Raw genomic sequence first — 18,252 nt, forward strand, 5'->3', positions numbered from 1 at the left:
GTCTCGCTCTCTCACCCAGGCTGGAGTGCAGTGCTGTGATCTCAGCTCACTGCAACCTCTGCCTCCCAGGTTCAAGCGATTCTCCTGCCTCAGCCTCCCAAGAAGCTGGGATTACAGACGTGAGCCACTGCTCCTGGCAGTTTATTTAATTTTAAAACAAGGTCTTCTCTGTTGCCCAAATTAGCACGTAGTATAGTGATGCCATCATCGCTCACTGTAAGCCCTGACCTCCCGGGCTCACGTGATCCTCCTGCCTCAGCCTCCCAAGTGGCTGGGACTCCAGGTGTGCACCACCATGCGCAGCCTGTTTATAAGTTGGATAGAATTTTTTAGAGCACTTTTATGTGTACAGAAAAATTGAGCAGAAAGTACAGAGAGTTGTCATCTATCTCCACCACCATCACACAGGCAGTACCCTGTTAGTAACATGCAGCATTAGTGTGGTGCTTTTGTTACAGCTGATAAGCCAATATTGATACACTGTTATTAACTAAAGTCCATAGTTTACAGCAGCGTTTGTTCCTGGTGTTGTCCATTCTCTGAGGTTTGGATAAACCATGGCCTGTGTCCACCATTCCAGTATCATGCAGAATAGTTTCACTGCCCTACAAAATCCCATGCTCCACCCCTCCCATTTCCTTTAGTCTTTTCCAGAATGTCCTATGGTTGGAATCTTACAGGATGTCGCCTTTAGACTGGCTTCCTTCACTTAGTAGTACATATTTATGTTTCCTCCGTGTCTTTTCATGGCTTGAGAGCTAACTTCCTTTTACCACTGAATAATATTCTGTTGTATGGATGTGCTACAATTTGCTTACCCTTTCACCTAATTAAAGACATCTTGGTTGCTTCCAAGTTTTTGCAATGATTAATAAAGCTACTATGTTTGTTTCTTATGGTGCAGATAAGCTTTATCTTCTCCTAATATTGTATGGCTCTAATATTACTGGGAGAGAAATCCTAAGTGGTTAAACGAAACATATAAAATTCTGCCCTCTAAATTTATCATAAAATCAATTCCAAGATTTTGCAAGATAATGAAGATGTACAGAGTATAAAGTTATCACATGGCTGTTTCTCTCTTTGCATATGCTATGAAAATGTCTCCCTAAGACCATCCTGATAGGCATTACTAGGTATGTCTGCATCCCCTGGTACAGTTTCTTCTGCTGTAGGTATTCCTAGGGCGGGGGCTTTTTAAAGAAGATTCTGTGTATTCTATTTAGAAAATATATTCAGGCCATGTGAGGTGGTTCATGCATATAATCCTAATGTTCTGGGAGGCCAAGGGGGGAGGATCTCTTGAGCCCAGGAGTTTGAGACCAGCCTGGGCAACAAAGTGAGACCCTGTCTCTACAAAAAATTTTGAAAGTTTGCCAGGCATGGTGGTGTGCACCTGTGTTCCTAGCTACTCGGGAGGCTGAGGCAGGAAAATCAGGTTACAGTGGGCTATGGTTGTGCCACTGCACTCAAGCCTGGGTGACAGAGACAGTGAGACCCTGTCAAAAAAAAAAAAAAAAAAAAAAGGAAGTCAGCCCGTCCATATACTGAAGGGGACATGGTTTTAACCTGAGAAATGTGTCTCCCAGCTGATCTTGGCCATTGGGGGGGTCATCTTCGTGGACAAGGAAGTTGTTCAGGGGATGAATCTGGGCAAGACCTAATCCTTGTGGGGGAAAGCAGAAGGGAGTGGAGTGATTGGCGCATCTGGAGACACTGGCCAGCCATTGCCTGTGTTTGAGGAAGTGGGGGCAGAACAAGAGGTTATTTGGAATTCCCATGGTAACGGCAAAGAGGCAGGAGGTGGGGAGCCCACTGTTTTAACTGTGTTCTTCATCTGTTCAGGAACCGATGAGAAAATACGAGCAAATATCACACAGGATGGCAAGAAGTTGATGGCTGCTGCTGACTCTGTGTTCACGAAAGTTGTTGGTGACCTCCTAACTGGAACGATTTTAGTTGGACAACTGGAGCTGATTATAAAGCACAAGAATCAGTTTCTTGACATCTGGCAACTGAGTAAGCATCGAGTCGAGATACGCACTTCAGGCTCCTGAGGCATTAAGTAGCTTGAAGACACGTTTGTGTTTGCGTGTGCATTTTTGTAAAGGAGATGATCATCTTAGCCTTGATAATGAGTATCTGTTCTTGCTCGTAAGTTGATAGGGGTGGTTTATAATTCTCAAGAACATCACGGGAAAGTGATAAAATAATGGCCATCTGGAAAAAGTGGCTATGCGCAAAACCGTCCTAGTCCTTCTCCTGGTGGCGGGGAAGGTGGGGCGCATTCAAAGCGTTGCCATGGAAAATGGCATTTGTTCGCTGTATTGGTTTACTTTATTGTTGTTCTTATTTTCCAGAGGAAAAAAGTCTTTCACCCCAGGATGAAAAATGTGCTGTGGAGGAAGCACTGGATTGGAGAATGGAGGAACTGTTATTTCTAAAGAAAGAGAAAAGATGTGTTGATAGTCTCCTGAAGATGTGTGGGAACGTGAAACATCTGATACAAGGTGGTATTCCTGAGAAGTGAACAAAGTTGAGGGCTCTCAAAGGGTTAGAGGAGAACACAGTAAGAATGGATCACAGTAGCAGATCTTTATTTTGGAGAGAAGGCTTAAAAATTTTTTTTTAAATTTGCATTTGCTCGGGGGATCGCTTTCACTTCTTTTAGATTCTTCTTTTTGGTATTTATGTCCACATTTCCAAATAACATGCTTAAATGTCTCCTTAATTTTTCCGGTGTCAGCATGAGCTGCTGACGCCCACTGCGGAAGATGAGGACTTAGAGCCACACATTTCTGGTCTGTGCCCTGCACACATCACCTTTCCACCTCCTGTTGCTCCCTGTTTTCTCATAGTGGAGTTGCATCATTGTTTAGGGTTGAATCATCAGGACCCACACGGATCACAAGTGAACCACGAAAGAAACCGTCATCATTTTACAATTTTTGCACAAACTCTGTTTTCCACAGAGTTACATTTCCTGTCAAAGGCTGTTTTCACTGCGTTCATGATATACTGTTTTCATTGTATCAATTTCTAATTCCATCCCAATCTCTGCCGAGTGTCTGAATTTCCTTGAAGATCATTGGTTTGACCTTTGTAGGGTGGAGTCTCCCTCCACCTCCTAGGGAGCCTTTGCCTCGCACCTGGGTTAGACGTGGTTCCCGCGCCCCCCTCCCCCGCTACTCACTCCTGCTTCCTCTGTTGGCAGAGCACACCCTCACTGGCTTCCTGAGAAAAGGGGGTGTAAGAGGTTAAACCCTCGAATCCTTGTGTGTCTAAAGATGTCTGTCCTCTTACTAGGTCAGTCGCTCGGCTAGGTCTAGAATTACAGACCGGAAGTCATTTTCCTTCTGAAGTTTCAATGTGCTGCACCATCATTGCCTCCACAGTGTGGCTATGTATGGAGAAGTCCGATGCAGTGCCAATTACACATCCTTCATGTGTGTGACCTGTTTTCTCTTTCTTGAAGCTCTTGAGCTCTTTCTGTTACTCATATTCTGAAATAATAACGTGTCTTGGCCTGGATCTATGTTCCATCGAGGCTGGGCATGTTGGCTCCCACCTGTAATCCCAGCACTTCAGGAGGCCGAGGCAGGAGGATTGCTTGAGCCTAGGAGTTTGAGACCAGCCTGGGCAACATAGCAAGACCCCATCTCTTTAAAAAATGCAAAAAATTAGCAAGACACAGTGGTGCATGCCTGTATTCCCAACTGCTTGGGAGGCTGAGGCAGGAGGATCACTTGAGCCTGGGAGGTCGAGGCTGCAGTGAGCTGAAATCACGCCACAACACTCCAGCTTGGGTGACAGAATGGGACCCTGTCTCAAAAAATAAAATATTTTCAGTCCCCTCTATTGGGTATTAATAGGTAGGTCTTTCAACTCTAGACATCAAAATCCTTGAGTTCTGGGAAATTCTCTTGAATGATTTAATTTTTTCTTCTCTTGCTGGAATTCCTGTTAATTGGATACGGGACCTCCTGGATGATCATCTAACTGTCATCATTTTTCTCTCCGGTTTTCTATCTCTGTTTTTTGCTCTGCTCTTGAGAGATTTATTCAGAACCAAACTTTCTGCTTAGGTTTTCATGTCAGCTTTCGTATATATATTTAATGTAAAGGAATTCTTTTTCTCGGAATGATCCTTTTTAAATTCTATCCTGTTCTTGTTCACGTCGCAGCATCTTCCCTTCTGGGTTATTCACCGTTTTGTTTTGGAGGTTTTGCTTTTCCTGGCATCATGTGCTGCTTCCTGCAGGTTCCTTTCACTTGTTTATTTGTTTTGATTTTCCTCCTATGTCTGGACATTCTTGTTTGTCTGTGTTTATTAAGAGAAAGCCCTCACAAGTGGGTTGGCCCTCTGCAGGGTGCTGCCGTGGGGTGCCGTGGCTCGGCCTGGAAGCTGGCCTGTCTCCTGAAGTCTTCTGTCTCCTGCCTGGAGGGTGTGGGCCTGGCTGCCAGGTTTCTGGGAGCAAGAGGGAGAAGTGGGCTGGCGGGCCTTGGCATCCCGTGCGTGGTCCTTCCGTGGCCCGTGTTCTCAGTGTGGTTCTCTGCCACCTCCCTCTGTCTCCTGTGCTTCACGCCCCGTCCTCCTTCCCCCTGAGACTGGATAATTCATGTCTTCTGTTAGCTTCCTGAGAAAGGGGATGTGTCTAGAAATGCCCTTTTTTCTGCCATGTATCTGTGGCCTCCAATCCACACGCCCCTCTGCGTTATCCTTTCTAGAAAATAAACCATCTGTTGGCTGCTGGGGTGAAGGAGGGGGTCCACCTGCTGTGTCAGGGCATTGGGGTGACAGTCGGTGTGCTGGATGGACCACGTCTTTTTTTTGGGACAGAGTCTTGCCCTGTTGTCCAGGCTGGAGTGCAGTGGCTCAGTCTCGGCTCACTGCAACCTCTGCTTCGTGGGTTCAAGTGAATCTTGTGTCTCAGCCTCCCTAGTAGCTGAGATTACAGGTGTCCACCACCACGTCCAGCTAATTTTTTGTATTTTTAGTGGAGATGGGATTTCATCATGTTGCCAGGCTGGTCTTGAACTCCTGACCTCAAGTAATCCATCCGCCTCAGCCTCCCAAAGTGCTGGGATTACGGGCGTGAGCCACTGTGCCCAGCCTGGACCGTGTCTTAAACAGACTTTGAACCCAGTCTTCCTTATTTCGTCACCACCTCCCAGTCTGCAGTGACCTGCACAATGTGTGTCTGCTTTTTGGGAATCCTGTGACATAAAACTGCTCAGCTCTCAGCGTTGCCCACTGGGGCCCCAGGACTCCATGTTATCAGGCCTCGTGTCATTTACCACTGGTGCAGCTCGTTTTCAACTTCTAAAATTTTGTTCCTGTTATCCTTCACCATTCCTCCTCCTGTCCTTGTTAGTTTATGACTTTTTTTTTTTTTTTTTTGAGATGGAGTCTCACTCTGTCACCCAGGCTGGAGTACAGTGGCACAGTCTCAGCTCACTGCAACCTCCACCTCCCAGGTTCAAGTGATTCTCCTGCCTCAGCCTCCTGAGTAGCTGGGATTACAGGTGCGCTCCACCACGCCTGGCTAATTTTTGTATTTTTAGTAGAGACAGGGTTTTGTCATGTTGGCCAGGCTGGTCATGAACTCCTGACCTCAGGTGATCTGCCCATCTCAGCGTCCCAACGTGCTGGGATTACAGGCATGAGCTGCTGCGCCCAACTAGTTTATGACTTTTTAAATGCAATTTATATTCTGTCATTGGAGTGGGGTTTGGCAAATAGAGTAAATAGATGCATGTTTTCCCACTGCCATCTTTACCCAGAAGTTTATGATGCCTTCTTTATCATGAATATTGGTTAACAAGGCCAAGCGGGGAGGGAAAGACCTGTGAACTCTTCCTGAGAAAGAAATCCTAGCAGCTGTGTGCTCTTGAGTTCGCTCAGAGAAGTGAGGAGGGTAAGTCTTAGGAAAGTGAAATAAAATGGAATCATGATTAGAGCTTTGACTTCTGACATTTTCTTTTGGTTTCTAAAGTGGACTTTGGAGTGCTTGCAGTAAGATACTCACAAGACCTCAGCAGTAAAAGATTAAATGAAGCCGTGACAGTGAGACTGTCCACCTCCTCAAACTCGCAGAGGACAACGCATTACGACCTGAGCTCCCGGGTCCGAGAAATGGCTGGGAAGATAGACTTGCTCAGAGACAGCCACATCTTCCAGATCTTCTGGCGGGAAGCCGCAGAGCCGCTGGGTGAGCCTAAGGAGGACCGGGAAGCCGCAGAGTTGCTGAGTGAGCCCGAAGAAGAATCAGAAAGGCACATCCTTGAGCTTGAAGAGGTGTATGACTATTTGTATCAACCTTCTTACAGAAAGTTCATTAAATTGTACCAGGATCTAAAGTCAGGAGAGGTCACCCTTGCAGAGATTGATGTCATCTTCAAGGACTTTGTGAATAAATACACGGACTTGGATTCAGAACTTAAGATCATGTGCACTGTGGACCACCAGGGCCAAAGAGATTGGATCAAGGAGCGAGTCGAACAGATCAAGGAATACCATCACCTGCACCAGGCCGTCCATGCAGCCAAGGTCATCTTGCAGGTGAAAGAGAGCCTGGGACTGACCGGTGACTTCAGTGTTCTCAACACTTTACTAAATTTTGTAAGTTATTTGCTGGGGACTGTGGGGGTTTGGAGGGGCGTCCTGCCTCAGACTCTTCAGGAACCATGGGCTTTGTGGCTTTGAAAAGCGGGGCGGATGACTTAGAGCTTCCGTCAGGGGCTCCTGTGTGTGTGGTACTTGAGGCCTGACTATCCCAAGGGCTTTGTTTTTACCTTTGTTATAAATAGTACCACTGCTCCTTAGCCAGAGGGAGTTTTCTTGGGTCTGTATGAAGATCAAGAACTCAGGAAAGGGTAACAATCCTCTTTTCGTAATGGGCATTTGTAAAGCGTCATAGGCTCTCTTTAGGTTACAGAAGCCAAAAAGCAAAACACTGTCAGTTGCCCAACTGCATCTCCCAGTTCCACCCAAAAGCGGTAAATCAGTTGTTTCTGTTAGAGTTAAGAGGTGAGTCTTTTGCTATTTTTTTTTTTTTTTTTTTTGAGGCAGAGTCTCACCTTGTTGTCCAGGCTGGAGTGCAGTGGCGCGATCTCGGCTCACTGCAAGCTCCGCCTCCCAGGTTCACGCCATTCTCCTGTCTCAGCCTCCCAAGTAGCTGGGACCACAGGTGCCCACCACCACGCCTGGCTAATTTTTTTGGTATTTTTTTTAGTAGAGACACGTTTCACCGTGTTAGCCAGGATGGTCTCGATCTCCTGACCTCGTGATCCACCCACCTTGGCCTCCCAAAGTGCTGGGATTACAGGTGTGAGCCACCGCGCCCGGCTGAGTCTTTTGCTTCTTATGTTTTTAGGTAGACCGAGATAATGATTAGAATTTAGCATAAAAGCTGGAATCACAGCTGGGCACAGTGGCTCACGCCTGTAATCCCAGCACTTTGGGAGGCTGAGGTGGGCAGATCACCTGAGGTCAGGAGTTTGAGACCAGCCTGACCAACATGGTGAAACCCCGTCTCTACTAAAAATACAAAAATTAGCCGGGTGTGGTGTCAGGTGCCTGTAATCTCAGCTACTGGAGAGGCTGAGGCAGGAGGATCGCTTGAACCAGGGAGGCGGAGGTTGTAGTGAACCGAGATCGTGCCACTGCACTTCAGCCTGGGCGACAGAGTGAGACTCCATCTCAAAAAAAAAAAACCTGGAATCACATCCATTTACACTTGAACCCCAGTGCACGTCCTCGAGGAAGCAACTGCTCTGGGCCTTTATTGATGAAGCAGAAAAAGCAACAGTAGTTACCTGGCAGGGTTATGTGAGGAATTGATTTTAAAATCCACTTTATTAAAATGCTTAGCAGAATATCAGGTTCCCAGGAATCACAGTTACTCTTGATCAGGGAGAAACAGCCGCGGGGGTTTGATCATCCAATTCAGGGGTAAGAGCTTGGTGTGCCTGTTGTCACAGCAGTGGCAAATCTAGGCATTGAGGGAGGGTGGGGCTGCTGGGATGGTCAGTGCTTGCAGCTCACAGATTGTGGGGTTCTGATTAATGAGTTCCAGTCCACAGTAGAGCTTTTTCTTGCAGACTGATAACTTCGATGACTTTCGCCATGAAACACTGGACCAGATCAACCAGGAGCTCATCCGGGCCAAAAAGCTGCTCCAGGACATCAGCGAGGCCCGGTGCAAGGGGCTGAAGGCTCTGTCCCTGAGAAAGGATTTCATCTGCTGGGTCCGGGAGGCTCTTGGAGGTAAAATCAGCCTTTGGGGTTGCGTGGAAGTCTGGAGAAAGTTTTCAGATGGCGCACCGTGTGGCGTTCCTAAACTCTTTGGCAATACCTCCCCTTGGCCAAGGACTATGTAAAGGGCAGAAAGACGTTGCCTGCATGCTTTAGGGAGATGGGCACTGCTCATAGAGTTCACATTGGTACAGTATTTCCCATGTGCTTGTGTAAAAGCCACTCACCTTGCCACACCCTGCCACTTCGGAAGCTATAAATGGCTCAGGTTCCTTTTCCTTAAAATCTTGCCCCCTTCAGCTTTTTCTTCCAGTAGATTTTTACTGGAGGACAAGGAGAGTTCCTGCCCACAGAGAGGTTTTTTTTTTTTGTTTGTTTGTTTGTTTGAGACAGAGTCTCGCTCTGTCGCCATGGCTGGAGTGCAGTGGCATGATCTTGGCTCACTGCAACCTCCGCCTCCCGGGTTCACGCCATTCTCCTGCCTCAGCCTCCCGAGTAGCTGGGACTACAGGTGCGCGCCACCATGCCCGGCTAATTTTTTGTATTTTTAGTAGAGATGGGGTTTCACCGTGTTAGCCAGGATGGACTCGATCTCCTGACCTCGTGATCTGCCCGCCTCGGCCTCCCAAAGTGCTGGGATTACAGGCATGAGCCACTGCACCTGGCTTTTTTTTTTTTTTTTTTTTTTTTTTTGAGAGGGAGTTTCGCCTTGTTGCCCAAGCTGGAGTGCAGTGGTGCTGTCTCGGCTCACTGCAACCTCCACCTCCTGGATTCAAGCGATTTTCCTGTCTCAACCTCCTGAGTAACTGGGATTACAGGTGCCCGCCACCACACCCAGCTACTTTTTTGTATTTTTAGTAGAGATGGGGTTTCACCGTGTTGGCCAGGCTGGTCTTGAACTCCTGACCTCAGGTGATCCACCCATCTCGGCCTCCCAAAGTGCAGGCATGAGCAAGTACAGGCATGAGCTACCGCGCCCGGCCCCACAGAGAGATTTTTCTCACAGCTTATCCACTGATGCTGTGCGTTTCTTGGGAGCCTCTTCAGTTCTGTGGTTTAGATGTCGTTGGCAGAGGAGAGAGGAAGAGGCAGAGGAGGCAGGAGGGGCATAGGTGGCAGTGCAGGTGTGCTGGGGGGTCTGGGGGCCACCATCTGCTGGATTGCAGGCTCTGGCTCTCTTGGGAGAGCCACTGCTTTGAATGGTGGACTCTTTGGTCCACGCTGATGCACATCCTTCAATGAGTAATTTATCAGAGGGGAATGATCTGAGTGTTTCACAATTAACATGTTAATTGTGAACATGTTATTTACAGCTGAGCCTTAGTTTCTTTTTGTTTAAATGGTAATGTTGTGTGGATTGAAGGTAACAGCGTACACAAAAGCACAGTACAGTACAGTGCCTGGGACATTGAAATTGCTCAGGAACGGCGAGATATCGTTTAGTGGTATTAACAGACGCTACAGGCTGGGCGTGGTGGCTCACACCTGTAATCCCAGCACTTTGGAAGGCCAAGGTGGGTGGATCACCTGAGGTCAGGAGTTGGAGACCAGCCTGACCAACATGGTGAAACCCCGTCTCTACTAAAAATACAAAAAATTAGCCAGGTGTGGTGGTGGGCGCCTGTAATTCCAGCTACACGGGAGGCTGAGGCAGGAGAATCACTTGAACCTGGAAGGCGGAGGTTGCAGTGAGCCGAGATCGCGCCACTGCACTCCAGCCTGGGTGACAGAGTGAGACTCTGTTTCAAAAAAAAAAAAAAAACTACAAAACATTAGGTGTTCCGGACTCTTACTGAAAGCAGAAAGTGGACAGAAACTTAAAAATTAATGAAATATCCATTTCAGCTTCAGTAAGGATTACTGCCCAAGACCGAGTCTTGTGCTGTCATGGAACAGTCCCACGCTGACCTCCCCTCTTCTCTTCCCCAGGCATCAATGAGCTGAAGGTGTTTGTGGACCTGGCCTCCATCTCAGCGGGGGAGAATGACATTGATGTGGACCGGGTGGCCTGCTTCCATGATGCTGTGCAGGGCTACGCATCCCTGCTGTTTAAGCTGGACCCCAGGGTGGGCTTCAGTGCATTCGTGAAGCATCTGAAAGAGCTGTGGAAGGCTCTAGACAATGACCAGTACCTGCCCAGGAAACTGGTGAGTCTTATTCTGGCTCTAATGCAGATTTTGTTGAATAGAGCGTTGCTTAGCAACATCAGGGGAGTGACTGTGCAAATGGTGGTACACTTGTATGGTAGGTTTGTACACAGCCGTTTTCAATGATATTTAAAAAGCTTTTCTTCATAAATGGAAATTCACCATCTTGTTACTTAGAAAGCAGGACACAAAATTACATGACACATAGTAATCTCTAAGGTGCAAAACACACCTGGAAAAAAGACAGAAAGGAAATATGCTGAAACATTGTCAGGAGTTTTCTCTGAATGGTTGTAATTGTCATTTTATTCTGTTACTTTTTGTTATTTTCTATAATTGATAGAATTTTTTATCAGAAAAAAGTAAACATTCAAAATTAGCCAGGCATGGTGGTGTGCGCCTGTAATCCCAGCTACTCTGGAGGCTGAGACAGGAGAATTGCTCGAACCCGGGAGGCAGAGATAGCAGTGAGCTGAGATCACACCACTGCACTCCAGCCTGAGTGACAAAGTGAGACTCTGTCTCAAAAAAAAGAAAAGGAAAGAAAAAAGTAAACATTTAAGTTTAAGTAAACTACCCGTAGCAGGGTCTGAATTGACATACGCAGCTTAACTAGATACCTGGGCCAGCCTCTGGACAGCTGCTCTGCACGTGGGTGGAGGAAGAAGTGACACATGGAAGGGCAGGTAAAGCTATCTTCATTTTTATGCTAGAGGTCAGCAGAGTTTCCAAACAAAACCCTCTGTTGTGATTTTTCCTGAACTCCTCTTATTGTACTCGGGGACCACAGAAGGACACTGAGGACTTGGGACTCCACAGCCATTGCTTCCAGCGTCACCCCCAGAGGGTTCTCTGCACTGGGGACCTGGCAGAATGATGGCGTCTGGTAGAGAGGCAGGCAGGCGGCTGCTCATTCCCCTCCACTCCTCCACAGATATAAGCCAAGTGTCTCCATGTGCCAGCCGGGGCACCAGGCACTGGAGGAAACGTGGAACAGCGAGTACAAAGCAGCACTGAGTGACAGATCACGTGGTCAGGGTGGCACCTGGTCCAGTCGGGGCGCTCAGTGGGTGACTGCGTCCTGAGCCCTGGGGAAGCGTGGGGAGAAGGCTCTGCAGCGAGGCAGAGGTGGGAGGCCGACCGCAGGAGGGAGACGGGCAAGATGCTTGCTCCAACCGTGGCCCGTGTTCTCTCCTTTTGTCCCCACAGTGTGACTCTGCCAGGAACTTGGAGTGGCTGAAGACTGTGAAGGAGAGTCATGGGTCTGTGGAACTCTCATCCCTGACCCTGGCCACGGCCATCAACCAAAGAGGCATCTATGTGATCCAGGCACCCAAAGGTGGCCAGAAGGTGAGCGGTCCCCAGCCCTCGGCGCAGCTGCGGCCCGTCTGCAGGCTGCTGCCAGTCCAGGGCTTCTGCCCCCAAGAAAGTGACTTCTAACCTGTGCTCTTCACAGATTTCCCCAGACACGGTTCTGCACTTGATCCTTCCTGAGAGCCCTGGCAGCCACGAGGAGCGACGAGAGCACTCTTTAGAGGAGCTGAAGGAGCTTTTGAACAAGTTGATGCTGATGTCTGGCAAGAAGGATCATAACAACACGGAAGTGGAGAGGTTTTCAGAGGTGAGGGCGCATCTTTGCAGTGGCGCTAAGCTGGTGGTGTCGTCTCGTCCGTGAGGGCTGTGTACTCCCAAGAAAACGGAAAGGATTTGACTTGGGATTTGACTGATAAGAAGGGCTCTGCTCTTAGGCCCATGGAGAGTAGAGTTGGCACATTTGTAGGGTGCATGGAACTCTAGTCCGCGGCCCCAGAGAGGTCTTAAGGCAGGCAGGCCCCTGGGTTAGCAGTCCCTCCTTACAATCCGTAGGATGAACGCTGCAAGCTGGCAACCTGTCCACTGCACTGAGAAGGAGGTTGGTCACCCAGCAGATAGCCCTTAGAAAGACACTTGAATTGCCTCTCTCACTCTGTAAATCAGCAAGAATCCAAATAACTAAGATTTAGATGGACAAAACAGAAGTAATCATATTGAGAATGGTGTACCGGTTTAAGTAATAGTCTCTCAATTTTATGATAGGTTCTTTCTCTAAAGTTGATATGTACTTTACAAATGGTATCCTTTATCTCTGCTGGGCGCAGTGGCTCACACCTGTGAAGCCAGCACTTTGGGAGGCCAAGGTGGAAGGATCATTTGAGCCCAGGAGTTCGTGGCCAGCCTGGGCAACATAGCCAGACCCTGTCTCAAAAAGTATAAGGTTTTTTTTTTCCCAATTAAAAAAAAAAAGTTAATTAAAAAAAATTATAACAGTCCAGGCACCATGGCTCACACTTTGGGAGGCCGAGGCGGGCCTATCACTTGAGGTCAAGAGTTTGAGACCAGCCTGGCCGATATGGTGAAACCCCATCTCTACTAAAATTACAAAAATTAGCCGGGCATGGTGGCATGTGCCTGTAGTCCCAGCTGCTTGGGAGACTGAGGCAGGAGAATTGCTTGAACCCAGGAGGCAGAGGTTGCAGTGAGCCGAGATCACACCACTGCATTCCAGCCTGGGCAACAATGCAAGACTCCATCTCAAAAAAAAAAAAAAAAATTAAAAAAAAATTAAAACCAGTGATACCGTTTATCTGTACAATGACTCTTTTCCTGATAAGAGTGCCATCTTCTCGGGTGGGTTGTGTAGATGAGGAGGGAGGCCTTGTGAGCGCAGATCATGCAGTGGACCCGTGGACAGGGCCGTCGTTTGGCGGTAGGCCTGTGTGCTGTTGCAGAGTAGCGTGTTACCCTCTGGCATGGTTCTGTGAGCTAACCTCGTGGTTCTGCGTCTCCAGGTCTTCTGCAGTGTGCAGAGGCTCAGCCAGGCCTTCATCGACCTGCACTCTGCTGGGAATATGCTGTTCAGGACCTGGATCGCCACGGCCTACTGCTCCCCCAAGCAGGGTGTGTCCCTCCAAATGGACTTTGGCTTGGACCTGGTGACGAAACTTGCAGAAGGTGGAGATGTCATTGAGCTGCTGGCAGCCCTCTGCAGGCAGATGGAGCACTTCCTTGACAGCTGGAAGAGATTCGTGACCCAGAAACGAATGGAGCACTTTTACCTGAACTTCTACACGGCAGAGCAGCTGGTTTACCTGAGCACTGAGCTCAGGAAGCAGCCCCCGAGTGATGCCGCCCTAACGATGCTATCCTTCATCAAAAGCAACTGCACCCTGAGGGATGTCTTAAGGGCCTCTGTGGGGTGCGAGAGTGAGGCCGCCAGGTACCGCATGAGGACAGTCATGGAAGAGCTCCCGCTGATGCTCTTCTCAGAGTTCAGCCTGGTGGACAAGCTGAGGGTCATCATGGAGCAGTCCATGGGGTGCCTTCCTGCCTTCCTGCCTGACTGCCTCGACCTAGAGACCCTTGGCCGCTGTCTGGCTCACCTGGCAGGGATGGGTGGGTCTCCCGTGGAGCGTTGTCTCCCGAGAGGTCTGCAGGTCGGCCAGCCCAACCTCGTCGTCTGTGGCCACTCCGAGGTGTTGCCAGCCGCCCTGGCTGTCTACATGCAAACCCCAAGCCAGCCCCTGCCCACCTACGATGAGGTGCTGCTCTGCACCCCGGCAACCACCTTCGAGGAGGTGGCGCTGTTGCTGCGCCGCTGCCTGACCCTGGGCTCCCCGGGGCACAAGGTCTACAGCCTGCTGTTCGCAGATCAGCTGAGCTACGAGGTGGCGCGCCAAGCGGAGGAGCTCTTCCAGAAACTGTGCACGCAGCAGCACCGAGAAGACTACCAGCTCGTGATGGTCTGTGATGGGGACTGGGAGCACTGCTACCTCCCCTCTGCCTTCAGCCAGCACAAGGTCTTCGTCACCCCCCAGGCACCCCTCGAGGCCATCCAAGCCTACCTGGCAGGTCACTACCGGGTCCCGAAGCAGACCCTGTCGGCGGCGGCCGTGTTCAAGGACCGGCTGTGTGTTGGGATCGTGGCCTCGGAGCGAGCAGGTGTTGGTAAGGAGAGCGGCAGGGTGGGCAGGCCCCGTCTCCGTCTCCCAGGGACTGCCCGGGGCCCTTCCCCCTCCAGCAGATGAAGCCTGTCTGCAGGTGGAGAAACCGAGGCTCAGGGAGGGTGTGATTCATCTGTGGGTGTCAATCAGGGTCTGTGCCAGAACCAGGCACCCTGGTCATCTGGTCTCCCACAGTGGGTATTCCCTGGGAGCCCCATTCCCTTCCTCCTCTCAGCAAACATCTCTGCAGTGTACTTTGTTTTTTCTTTTTCTTTTTTTTTTTTTTTTTTTTGAGAGGGAGTCTTGCTCTGTCACCTAGGCTGGAGTACAGTGGCGTGATCTTAGCTCATTGCAACCTCCGTTTTCTGGGTTCAAGCGATTATCCTGCCTCAGCCTCCTGAGTAGCTGAGATTACAGGTGCCCACTGCCATGCCTGGCTAATTTTTTTTTTTGGTTTTTGTTTTTTGTTTTTGAGACAGAGTCTCACTCTTGTCGCCCAGGCTGGAGTACAGTGGCGTGATCTCGGCTCACTGCAACCTTCGCCTCCTGGGTTCAAGCGATTTTCCTGCCTCAGCCTCCCGAGTAGCTGGGACTACAGGCACGCGCCAGTACACTCAGCTAATTTTTTTATTTTTAGTAGAGATGGGGCTTCACTGTGTTAGCCAGGATGGTCTCGATCTCCTGACCTCATGATCCGCCCCCCTCGGCCTCCCAAAGTGCTGGGATTACAGGCATGAGCCACCGTGCCCGGCCTAATTTTTGTATTTTTAGCAGCGACAGGGTTTCACCATGTTGGCCAGTCTGGTCTCAAACTCCTGACCTCAGGTGATCCGCCCACCTCAGCCTCCCAAAGTGCTGGGATTACAGGTGTGAGCCACCATGCCCAGCCTGAAGTTTACTTCTTCTCCCCTTAAATGCCACTGGCCTCTTTGGGGTTGATGTTGGTTGTGTGAGCAAGGGGAGGCAGAATTGAAGAGAAAGCCGTGCCTTTTGACCCACCCTTCATTTGCCATCTTGTTTCCCTTAAAAAGAAATAGTAGCTTCTGTTCTGTTGACTTTATCCTATCAACAGTACCTCATCGTGTTGGGATAAACATTACTCTTCCCCTCCCTGCTGAAGCCTCTCCTTTTGCTGTGACTTTCATTAGCTAGTCACTCAACACATAATGACATTTCAGTCAACAGCAGACCGTGTATATGACCACGGTCCCATAAGATTAGGAAACGGTACTTTAAAAATTAGCCAGGCGTGGTGGTGCGTGCCTGTGATCCCAGCTACTAGGAAGGCTGACGCGGGAGGATCGCTTGAGCCCAAGAGGTTGAGGCTGTGGTGAGCTGCAAATGCTCCACTGCACTCCAGCCTAGGCAATGGGGCAAGGCCTTGGTCTTTTAAAAAAAGAGAAAGAAAGAAAGAACAAAAGATTATAATACCATGTTTTTTACTGTACCTTTTCTACATTTTTATTTTTATTTTTATTTTTGAGATGGAGTCTCACTCTGTCACCTAGGCTGGAGTGCAGTGGCACCATCTCGGCTCACTGCAGCCTCTGCCTCCTGGGTTCAAGCGATTCTCCTGCCTCAGCCTCGCGAGTAGCTGGGATTACAGGCACATGTCACCACGCCTGACCAGTTTTTAGTAGAGATGGGGTTTCACCATGTCGGCCAGGCTGGTCTCAAACTCCTGACCTTGAGTGATCACCCGCCTCGGCCTCCCAAAGTGCTGGGATTACAGGCCTGAGCCACCGTGCCCAGCCTGAATATGTTTAGATATTCAGATATTTGTCCCATGTCACAGCTCCCCCTGTATGTAGGATGCCCCCATGCCGTCACGGCTTGCAGCCCAGGGGCAATGGGCTATTCCACCTAGCTCAGGTGTGTGGTCGGCTTTACCATCTGGGTTTCTGCACGCACACTCTGATGTTCACAGTGACAGAATCATTTCACAATGCGTTTTTCAGAACATGTTCCTAGTGCTAAGTGGCGCGGGACTCTGCTTTGCCTGCTGTCCTGCGGAGGCAGGAGGTGGCCAGGAGAGTGAGTAGGTGACGGCTGGGAAATGTGAAGGTTCAAGAGCGTGTTCTTGAATCTGATGTTATGTTGCATCAGTTTTGAATTTTATACAAAGAGAAGTAACTTCTAGTGGATCTTTATAGATTCTCTTACTCTTTGTCCTAGCCCTGGCATCTAATTTCTCTCTCTCTATATATATATATTTATATATATATACACACACATACTGTATATACATACACTATATATATATATTCTATATATAGTCTATATAGATTTCTATATATATTCTATATATTTCTATATATATCATTTCTATATATACTATATATATTCTATATATACATATATAGTGTATGTATATATATATTATATATATATTTTTTCGAGACAGAGTTTCACTCTGTCACCCTAACGATGACAACTGCACCCTAAGGGATGTCTTAAGGGATGCCCAGGCGGTAGTGTAGTGTTGCAATCTCAGCTCACTGTAACCTCCGCCTCCCGGGTTCAAGCGATTCTCCTACCTCAGCCTCCTGAGTAACTGGGATTACAGGTGCCTGCCACCATGCCTGGCTAATTTTTTTGTATTTTTAGTAGGGACGGGATTTCACCACGTTGACCAGGCTGGTTTCGAACTCCTGACCTCAAGTGATTCCCCCCGCCTCGGCCTCCCAAAGTGCTAGAATTACAGGTATGAGCCACCACTCCCAGCCCTAATTTCTGTATTAATGTTATAGGAAAGTCTCTGTATGTGAAGAGGTTGCACGACAAACTGAAGATGCAGTTAAACGTGAAAAAGGTGCCTCTGAAAACAATTCGACTGATCGACCCTCAGGTGGATGAGAGCCAAGTCCTGGGCGCCCTGCTGCCCTTCCTGGACGTGCAGTATCAGAAGGTCCCCGTGCTCTTTCACCTGGACGTGACCTCCTCAGTAAGTGCCCTCCAGCGTCAGCTGATGGCCACATCAGTAAAGACATGGTCCCCATGTCCCTGCGTGACTCCTCCCCATGTATAGAATTCCTTGTTTCCACACGCACAGTCCTATGAAGCTTATCAGTGGGAACGTGCTCTGAGGTGTGTTGTCAGGCAATTTCCTCCTTGTGTGAACGTCATGGTGTGCGCTTACACTACGCTAGATGTAGAGCCCACTGCACACAGAAGCTTTATGGTACACACTGTCACTCCTAGGCCGCGAACCTGTGCTGCACATGGCTGTTCTGAATCCTGGAGCCAATTGTAAAACGGTGTATTTCTGTGTCTAAACATAAAAATGGTACAGGGAAATACAGTATTAGGATTTTATGGGGCTGCCCTCGGAGACGTGGGCCGTTGTTGGCTGAAATGTTGATGTGGATCATCAGGATCATCGTGACAAAGAGCAAAATAAGGGGGGGTTACTTAGAGTTGAGAACTCGCCATCGTGTCGTGTGTTTACACCTCGTGTGATTCTGTCCTTAGGTCCAGAGTGGAATTTGGGTGTTTCTTTTCAAGCTCCTCATTTTACAATACTTAATGGATATAAATGGGAAAATGTGGCTTCGGAACCCCTGCCATTTGTATATCGTTGAAATCCTGGAAAGGAGGACATCAGTGCCATCGAGGAGGTCTTCAACGCTGGTCTGTACTATGGGGTGTTTTCACCTGGTGTGGGGGGGTCTTGGGTTCCTTCTGGTCTTACTGAAGTGGAATGACGCGTTTAGGAGACTCCACACTTTTGCCTTACTTAGTGCAGCAGCTGAATGCAGTGTTAGTAAAGAAAAGCCCATCTTTAAACTCACTTTTTAATCATGTCTGGGATAAAAGTACTCTTCTGTTAATTAGCAGTGTCTTCAATTTGTCTGTTCAATTCAGGCTT

The 18,252-nt window shown here is 48.7% G+C and overlaps 1 protein-coding gene across 10 annotated transcripts in view; it reads left to right on the plus strand.

Moving 5' to 3' along the window:
* Positions 1 to 18,252, plus strand: part of RNF213 (ring finger protein 213) — a 135,184-nt gene that overhangs the window by 65,513 nt on the left and 51,419 nt on the right. For all 10 annotated transcript variants that reach the window (XM_063656911.1, XM_054457852.2, XM_063656912.1 and 7 more), the window contains 10 exons: positions 1,846 to 2,019; positions 2,361 to 2,510; positions 5,997 to 6,622; positions 8,104 to 8,269; positions 10,187 to 10,404; positions 11,614 to 11,754; positions 11,861 to 12,025; positions 13,233 to 14,388; positions 17,135 to 17,328; positions 17,856 to 18,014. In XM_063656911.1, coding sequence (XP_063512981.1) covers positions 1,846 to 2,019; positions 2,361 to 2,510; positions 5,997 to 6,622; positions 8,104 to 8,269; positions 10,187 to 10,404; positions 11,614 to 11,754; positions 11,861 to 12,025; positions 13,233 to 14,388; positions 17,135 to 17,328; positions 17,856 to 18,014 — 3,149 coding nt within the window. The remainder of the gene's footprint in view (positions 1 to 1,845; positions 2,020 to 2,360; positions 2,511 to 5,996; positions 6,623 to 8,103; positions 8,270 to 10,186; positions 10,405 to 11,613; positions 11,755 to 11,860; positions 12,026 to 13,232; positions 14,389 to 17,134; positions 17,329 to 17,855; positions 18,015 to 18,252) is intronic.

This window comes from Pongo pygmaeus, chromosome 19, assembly GCF_028885625.2.
Source record: "Pongo pygmaeus isolate AG05252 chromosome 19, NHGRI_mPonPyg2-v2.0_pri, whole genome shotgun sequence".
In the NCBI taxonomy this organism is placed as follows: Eukaryota; Metazoa; Chordata; class Mammalia; order Primates; family Hominidae; genus Pongo; species Pongo pygmaeus.